Below are 9,417 nucleotides of genomic sequence, written 5' to 3' on the forward strand. Positions count from 1 at the left end.
TGGTTTCACCCGCGTCCCTAACCACGGGTTAGCCACCCATGGAAAATGAATGTGGGAAGCAGCTCCTCATCAGAGAACCATCCTCCCTGGCTTCTCCGAGAACATAGCAAGGCGGCTTATGCAAGTGACCTGCCTGACAGAGTCCCAGTCAAGCTGTAGGCAGCCCGTCACGTTGCTGCATGTTGAGTCAAACTCCCAGGAGAGGTTTGCTGGAGAATGCCCACGCAAGGTCCCGAGAGTTTCGCGCAGCCAGTCTGAATTTCCGAGACACAGTCCTCATTCAGCAGTGACCTCATTTCCTTGCTCTAGATGGGTACGGCTGCATTGCCCCAGCCTGCATTCCAGTGGAAATTGTTTGCGTGCAGATTCGGAGAAATGCTATGCTTCTCTACAGCCGGAGGCGGGGGACGGACACACACAGACACGCAGCAAGCAAGGGCATCCTTTGTTGGCGAAATCATGCTCAGAACGAGGGCAGTGAAGACTTGACAAGTCACACTGCGCTCCTCCTTAAAGCACGGCAAATATGAAATAACTGAAATGCTAAAGGCAGCTTTTTGAGTCATATTTATTCACGGGGGGTTGCAGGGGGTGGGGCTATGCTAGCAAGGAAGAAAAAGGCTAAGCAAAGTCCCTTTTTGTAGGGATCTAAGGCAGACAAGAAAAATATTATACAGCAAGTGGGTCTGCAAAAAAATGCCATGAGTCTGTGCAGGGTGCCAGCCAGCCAATGAATACTAACCGTTCTCAGGATATTCCCAGTTCATTCCTGTTTTCTCTCCCCACCCCAAATCTCTGTCTGTATTCCAGCTTACTGAGCATGCTCTGTTCTTACCAGGCAATAATAATAATAATAATAATAATAATAATAATAATAATAATAAATTATTATTATTTATATCCCACCCTCCCCAGCCGAAGCCGGGCTCAGAGCGGCTAACAGTAAAATAATACATCATTCTAAAAACAATTCATTATAAAATCAGTTCAAATCAAATTGATGGCAACCATTGGGCTAGAGTTCTGTGAAGAATTATCAAAGGAGGGGGTCAGGCTGTGCCTTGGCCAAACGCCTGGTGGAACAGCTCTGTCTTGCAGGCCCTGCAGAAAGATGTCAAGTCCTGCAGGGCCCTAGTCTCTTGTGACAGAGCGTTCCACCAGATCGGAGCCACAGCCCCAATATCCGACCACCCCTGTGTTATACCATACTCTCCCCAATGCTGAGATGAAAAAACAGGGCACACGTCTTCTGGGGCAACGCTTGTGCACAAGTCACATGACCCACATGAGATCACAGCCCCAAAAGGTGTGTTTTCTTCAGGGCACTCAAAAATGCGCATTTTGGGTCACCACCTGAGATTGCAGCCCTGAAAATTGCACTTTTACGGTGTGAGATGGCATGAGGTCATGGCGCCCAAAATGGCCGCCGTGCTCTCACACAAAAAACCCTGGAATGTCCTGTTTTTATCAGGACAGTTGAGGGGTATGTTGTACTGCTGCAAATGTTGGGCTCCCCTGTGCTTGCTTACACCTTCCTCATTTTGGCTACACAGAGGTTCACACTCAAATAATGAGTCCAATATTAATTGAACTCATAGGAGGGGTAGTCAATGTGGTCCCCTCAAGATGTTATTGGACTACAACCCCTATCAGCCCCAGCTATGGCTGGGGATGATGGGACTTGTAGTCCAAGTATATTTGGATGGCATTATGTTGGCCACCTCTAGTATATCACATCTTCTCCATTAGCCCCCCCCCCCAATTATGGGTGCTTAATTTTTTTCCCCTTCAGCCCTCACTTCTGCCTCCTCCTAAACAGCCAGATATTAATAAAATAAGAATATATTTCTGTAGGTGCCACTGCAATCTCTGAGTTGTGAGAGATTCCAGGGATTCCAGGCACTTACCCAGGGCTCGTGTTTTCTTTGGAAATGAGGCACAGTGGAAACTGTGCTATCATTATGATATATGGTTTATTTACACACATATACAACCTGAGCCAGCGATGGAAGGGCTGCCAGCATTACACTCCAAAGCGTCTTGCTTCTCCCATAGCTCTGACTCTGCTCAGCTTGCTGCATTTAAGACATCCACTTTTCTCTCCAGCTTGCTGATGCTTACAGCCTGCAACTATTTTTCCTCCAGCTCACATCATCCCCAACTGCAATCCCAAGACTCAACTCTGCTTTGTCTCTAACTATCTCTCCCTTGAAGGAGGGGCTCAGACCCATCTACTGGCACAGAGTATTTGCTTTGTTAATCGCCCATTAGCCTTCCTTTTGTTCTCCGTAATGGCTCTTCTCCCAGGCAATTTCCTGAACGGGAAACTGGTTTCACCTGTATTTTAACACCAAATCCAGCAACTGGCAGCCCATTTTAATACTCCAACCACTGATTAAACTTCATCACCCACTAGACCCAGGAATTTTGGGGTAGGATCTAGCACCCAGGAGTTTTATTCTTTTCCCTTCAGCCTTCACTTCTGTCTTCTCCTAACAGTCACAGATTAATAAAATAAGAATACACTTGGCCAAGGCCCCCCCAGTGAATACCTTCCCCCTAAAACTACCAAGAACACAGAATACAGCAATTGCTTTGAAATAAGGACTTTACCTTTGGCAAAGAACGTCTTACATCAATAGGATATAGCAATAGCTACAATTATGGGCAATATTTATCCTGCTTCCTAAGCAGCATACAGACTGTTACTTCTATGGAGCAATGGGACTGAGTTCTTCTTTAGCTGTTACCATGCCAAAGGCATAACCCTCACTACACAGAACACAAGGGGGGGAAGGACAGAGCCTCACTACAGTGGCTGAATGTTCCTTGGGCTTTCTCTTAGCCACTTTCATAAACAGTGATGAACTAACCTGAACCAGATGGGCAAGCTACTTCTGATCTAATCAATTTAACTCCTAATGATTTCTATTTATTTCTTAGTCCTTGGACAGCAGTGCATTCCTGCAAGGTGTTGCTAGGTTCATTTTTCTAATGCACCACACAAGCACTTCAATGTCCACCCTTCTGGGTGTTTTTAAAAAACCAAACTGCTCTAGGAACTAGAAATTATATGGAGATGGCAGAAGAGGGCCTCAATCATGGGTATAATGCCGACAACCACAATGCTCACACAAAAATGTGAATGTCTCTTGCTGCTGTACTCAGGTCACCTCTGAGAGCTCGTTTTTGGTTTTCCTCAGGTACGTCTTGGAAGTGCAACAGAAACCTGCCAAACTGGTTCGACCAAAGAACTTGGTGGGATCTTAAAAAATGAGCGCATATGAAGGATAGCTGGACAGGGTTGGCAGCAGCTGGGCTAGGGAAGGTCGGAGCAAGCTGCTCATGACTGGGACCTTCCAAAGTTGACTGGGTTGTGTGTGCAGAGGGAGTGGCAGTGGGAGGCTGCAGCAGCGATGCATCACATATGGTTCCCCACCTCAACTTTGCATGCAGAAGGCACTAGGTTCAATCCTTGGGATGCCCAGTTAAGGCTGGGAACGTCCCCAGTCTGCAACCCTGGAAAGCCTCTGCCAATCCATGCAGACAACACTGAGCTGCACAGACCAGTGGCCTGACTCGGTATAAGGCAGGTCCTCGTGCTTCAGTGGATGATGGAAGCAGCCCAGCACCAGACTCCTGGCACTCCCTCAGCCCAAAGTGGCAGAGGAAAAGGTGGAGGAGGCAGCTACAGTGGCCATCTTCATTATCCCAAATGCCTCTGGGCCCCACCGCCAACACTGTGGGCATCCAAGGCAGGGCTAAGAGATATTAGGAGTAATTAAGACGGCAGCAGCTTCTGACACATGGCCTGGTGCTTCTCATCACAAAAATTCTAAAATTCATGGACCTTTGGCCTAATGCCAGGATGGATTTGATTTAAATCACGATTTAAATCACTAGTCAGTAAGACTTGATTTAAATCACTAGTCAGTAAGACTTGATTTAAATCACTAGTTAGTAAGACTTGATTTAAATCACTAGTTAGTAAGACTTGATTTAAATCACTAGTTAGTAAGACTTGATTTAAATCACTAGTTAGTAAGACTTGATTTAAATCATTTTTTTACAGAAAGACTCCTTCTTAATATTTACAACCGGATGGAGGTTTCATTTTTGGAATAATAAATGTTCAGAGTAGTTTTTACAGTTATATCAAACATTACTGATTTGGTTATACTACTGTATTAGAAATACATAGCCAGATAATTATGAAATTATTGTGAGGTTTAATAAGTTAACTGTTAATATTTGGACAACTTTTCTGCTGTGCGTTATTGGAAGGAGGAAAATAATTATTTCCTTAATAACAATTTAAACAATTTATTTAACTAAAACAATAACATTATAGCATATGTATCCATGTTTGTTAACTGATGTGGCTAAATGGTTTTTTTAAAAAAGCTTAGACTGAGTTTTAGCACACATGAAAAACTTAAAACAAATCCTTATTTCCTGATGAATAGCCTTTGGACAATAATTGAAAATAGAAAACTATCTTTAGAAAGATTTTTCCTCCAAAAGCATTTTAGTTGAAAAATCTGATTTGAATAAAAAAAACCTGATATAAATAAAAAATATCTGATTTAAATAAATAAATCTGATTTGTGTGTGTGTGTGTGTGTGTGTGTGTTTAAATCATTTATTTTTATCCACCCTGTTATATGCAATGTTATAAACTCAGATATATAAGCCAGGTGCCAAATGGCACCTTCAATCTAGGTTACGGTCACCACAAAGAAATGGCTATTCGCCAGGTGAGCGAGCTAGATGACCTTTGGGGTCTCATCCAAAGCTACAATTCTACGATTCTACAATTCTCAGCTACACTGCTTGACTTGTAGCTTGCTCCTACAACCATTCACTTGTCCCAGGATGCAAGAAGGAGGAACACACACAGGGGAAACTGAAGTGATATTTCTGATGGACTAATGCAAAGGTTTTTAAACTGTGGTCACCAATCCAGTGCCCAGGTAGTTGCAATTGGACCCACGCCAGAAGCAAAACACACCTGGCGCCTGGGGAACTTTGAACACTGGTCATATGTTCTCAAAAAGCAATCACTATAGTCTTCCATGGACGGATCCCAAGCTATTCATCAACCGCACACACGTGCTAGCAACAACGATAAACATTTGGGAGGAAGTGGCCACATTCAAGAAGAATCTGGGGTCATTTAAGACAAGACATTGATCAGAATTGATGCAGGCAAACGTCATAGCCGGTACATACTCAGGTTAGGAACACAGGAAGCTGCCTTGCAGCATCGGCCGATCCAATTCAGTATCATCTGTGTTAAAGCTCATCTGCCCAGAATTTGGGAGAGAAGTTTTTCTGAGCTTTACCTGGAGACCAAGCCCAGGAATTTCTTCAGGCACAGCTTGTGGCTCTAGTACCCTACAACAGTCCTTCTACAAACCTAGATCTCCAAATATTCTAGGGGGTTTTCCTAGCAATTTGCCAGCCGGCCAAGCAAAACAATCAAATTTTCTAAGACAATACCCACCAGACTGGCATCCAAGAATCAAATCAACGTGGGAAATTGGGACCTACTGTCGTTGTTTTAGCACTGGGGGTGGAGGCATTGCCCACCTACAGAGAGCAATTAAGTCCCACCTCCAAGCCTCTGTTACTTTGCCTTGCCACCAACAAAAGCAGCTTCTGGACACAGATCCAGAGACAAAGCTACATTCAGCCGAGAGCCAAGTGGACAAGATGTTTGGAAACATACAGTCCTTTGGGAGAGCTACAGCCACCCTGCATAGCTTTCCCTCCAAACTTCAAGGTCACGCAATGCCCCGGTTTCTCATATCCCAGCATATGTCACAGGGGAAAAAGAAAGCAGCGGGGTGGGGGAAGAGCGAAACACCAAAAATAATTAGCAGGCCCAAGTGTAGCAAAAGACAACACAGCAAAAGGAAAGAAAAGGAGGGGAGGTGGAGGGAAATCAGACATTCTGTCCTCACTGGCAGAGATAGATGTGTAGTAGTGCAAAGCAAACAATGCCGAGCCTGTTAGAGCAGAGAACGGCAGGCCTCCCAGACGGTCTCATCCACGCAATCCCACCCAGGGCAGGGGGAAGAATCTCCAGAATCATGCCATAAAGAGCTTCGTCAGCTGGCAGGCCCAGGCACCTGGCAAATCTAACCTGCAGATGACCCAAAGGAGAGGCAAATCGAAAGGGAACGGGGGCAGAGGGGCAGCACAGCTGAAGTGAGAGCATAACTGCACTCCCTGAAATAAAAGTTGTCTAACTCACCAGACACAGGCTTACAAAACTTCCACCTGGGAATCATTAACATACAGAAGCCCGCATGTGTCTGCTGCAAAACACGCCTCACTCGTCTCCCGTGACCTTCCCTGTTGGGCTCTAGGGAATCAGAAACGGCAGAAGCTTCCTCGTCAGTTTAGTTCTTCAACTCAGCAGCAACAAAGCCAGGATTGTGTATGGAGAAATGGCAAGCCACCACGGCTTCCAAATCTGACACTCAACCTCTCCCTGCCCAACACAGCCGTATGATGCAATTTTAGCAACTGGGACGTGTGTCTCTGGACAGCAGACATCACTCTTAAACCTGGAGGGGAGTTGAGCATTGACAGGAAGCATCAAGGCTTTAATTCCAGAGTTAAAATGAACTTTTTAGCAATAGATCAAGCATCCGAAAAGGCCACCAGATCCAACTATTTTTAGAAGTGTTCCTTGCTACCTTGCAGAAGCACCCAAGTCCAGACATCATCAGCTCATCTCCAAAAACTGAACTCATTCTTGCAGCCTGTTCATCCTCACAATGCCCTAGCTTTGTAAGAGTGAAAAGGGTTAGGATCCAGCCTTACGCTTTATTATTTACAATATTTCTGACTCACCCCTTATCATTCATGACCCCAGGACAACCACAAACAAACATTCCATGTCACAAAAGCAACGGAGCGGATAACATATCATAATCAGAATACACCAAACATTAAGAATCTTTAAGACTGCAGCATAGCTCCTAACTTCTATCACAAGGCTGGGTGAATTAGCATCCTCCAAAAGCTTGAGTAGATAGATCCACCTTAAGTTGGTGCCAAAAGAAAAAGAATCAGCAACAACCGTACCACTGAAAAGAATGCACCCTTTAAACATGGTGACAACACAGAGAAGGCCTTTGAGAATTGTGCCTGAATTGACTGGCTCACCAACTGAGTGACATCAAGCAAGTAGTCTCTCAACTATAATTCAGCAAAACAGGTTTTTTGTTTATTTATTTTAACTATTCTACTACACCAGGTAGTGCAAACAAATGTTCCCAAACCCCCAAGGGATAATTTCTGAAACATCCTGCTGCAATTTAATCAGCTTTCACACTCACTCTGGCAGTAATCAGCACAATAACCTTATTTATTAAATTGCATTTCGGTCCCATCTTTCCTCCCAAGAGGTCAGGGCAATGTATGTAGTCGTTCCCATTCTAACCCCATGTGCATTTTACCATCACAACAACCCTGTGAGGTAGGTTAGGATACGACCAGCCTACAGAGTGGGCTTCACAAATGACTGAAATGAAGTGGGTGGGACCTGGGTCTCCCCCGTCACTACACCACACAGGCCTTCTTCAGAATAAGGCTAAGGAACCCACAGGCCTCCACGTGTCGCTAGACAACAACTCTCATTATTCTTGATTGTCAACAACATCTAGAGTGCCACAGTTTCCCCCATCCTGGCTTGAGAGAGGAAAACCTGCTATAGCAGCAGCTGGGATCCCATTGGCAAGGGGGAATTATCCTGTGCTGTAGGAGTTAAGACTGGGCAACATTGCCCCCCCCCCCGGGCACCAAGAGACCCACACCAAGGTTGTTGAGGAGTGGCCCCTTCAGACTCTGGCTGCCGTCAGGGAGATACACCAAGTCCATCTGTTACCAGGCTCAATCCCCCACAAGATGCTGCCACAGCCTTAGTCATGCAGATGCAACTTCAGCGACCATACTTGGTGCTGCCATCAAGGCAGGACTTTAGGGCAGAAGTACAAGGGCCCCACGCAGCAGAATGAGCAAATGGGATCCACCTGTTATAATTATTACCTACACACCCTTCGCAATTAGTTGAGATTCCTGCATGGCGAGGGGGTTGGACTAGATGACCCCAGGGACCCCTTTACGACTCTACAATTCCATCATTCCTAAGGTCTCAGGGCTGGTTAGCAAGGGGAAATCACAAGATGTAAAGGCATTTTAAAGCGGCTTGCAGTCGGGAAAAGCAACGCAGCAGCGATTCTGGGCGGCTTGTCACAGTTTCAACGACCATCTAAAGCAGCCCCCGTTTCCCGCTTCGGCCCCCAAGGCCAGCCCAGGGTCTCAAACGCCGGTTTGGCACCGGCCCGCGCCTCCCCCCCCCCGACCCCCACCAGGCGTGGCGCCCCTTACCCTTTCCTCGAGGGGCTGCCCTGGCCCAAAAGGTTCCAGACGACGGCATAAGCCAAGGCGCCAGCGAAGCTCCCCGCCTCTATCCCACCAGCGCTCAGATCCAGGAGAGACGAGCCTGGAGGGAAACCGTTTGCGCTGATCAGAACGAGAGCGAAGGCAGGAGCCGCCGGGTCCCGCTCTCTCCCCAGGCCGACTCCCGGCACGCAGAAGGCGCGGGGAAAGGGCTGCTGCTCCCCCGGCTCCCGAGCCCCAGGCGGGCAGCAGCAGGACAGGGAGCCCCCCGCCCGCCTGCCCGAGGCGCGTCCCAGCCGAGGAGCCCCTTTCCCCGCTCCCGGGTCCCAGCCACGCATCCCTCCCGCGTTCCCACGTGCAGTCTGACACGGGGATGATGTAACCCGCATACCTGCCCGGCGGCCCCTCGCGATCCCCCCTCCGCGGAGCCGTCATTCCCGGCAGCTCGCGATCGCCCGGCACAGGCCACGCCCACTCGCCAGCCTATTGGCGGCAGCGGCGGCGGCGGCCGCGGGGCCCTCCCTCCCCGAGTGCGCGCGCTATCCCAACCTCGCGCTCTCATTGGCTTGCTCGCTGACCTTCCACGCGAAGTCCCTCCCCCCCGGGTTTGGGCGGGGTGCGCAGCGGCGGCAGTGTCGCTTCTTAAAGGGGACGCGTCCTGTGCTGGACGGGGCGGAGTTCTTTCCGGTGATAAGGGAATGTGGGGTTGGTGGCGTGTTGTCGGTTTGCGCTCCAGATGAGACACTCTGGTAGCAGCATCTTTATGCAGTTCGGTGGGATCCACTCCTGTGTGAGTGTGCAAAAGATTGCAGCCCTGCAGCCTGAGCCTTTTGAGGTTTACTCGGAAGTAAGTCCGAGCGCAGTGGGACTTGCTTCCTAGCAAAGGAAGCATGCATAGGAGTATTGATTGCCCTGCTGCCGCAACCCGGCTTGTGCACGTTTACTAAATGGCCCGGAAAACGTGGGTTCCCTTGGCCAGTAAAGCGAGATGAGCGCCACAAC

The 9,417-nt window shown here is 47.8% G+C and overlaps 1 protein-coding gene across 6 annotated transcripts in view; it reads right to left on the reverse strand.

Moving 5' to 3' along the window:
* Positions 1-8,888, reverse strand: part of GRAMD2A (GRAM domain containing 2A) — a gene marked incomplete at its 3' end in the record, with an annotated part of 65,317 nt that extends 56,429 nt beyond the window's left edge. Inside the window, exons 1-2 of one of the 6 annotated variants that reach the window (XM_081839151.1) lie at positions 8,807-8,888; positions 8,404-8,518 (exon numbers count right to left, since the gene is read on the reverse strand). Coding sequence is in view for 3 of the 6 variants with exons in the window: in XM_081839147.1 (XP_081695273.1) it covers positions 8,404-8,753 (350 nt within the window). Of the gene's footprint in view, positions 1-5,232; positions 5,402-5,506; positions 6,109-6,259; positions 6,514-8,403; positions 8,756-8,806 lie in introns of those variants that run through there. The other 5 variants (XM_081839148.1, XM_081839152.1, XM_081839150.1 and 2 more) reach the window with 5 other exon arrangements.
* Positions 8,889-9,417: the final 529 nt, after the last annotated feature.

The sequence above is a fragment of the Podarcis erhardii genome (genome assembly GCF_964252035.2).
Source record: "Podarcis erhardii genome assembly, chromosome: 14".
NCBI classification, from domain to species: domain Eukaryota; kingdom Metazoa; phylum Chordata; class Lepidosauria; order Squamata; family Lacertidae; genus Podarcis; species Podarcis erhardii.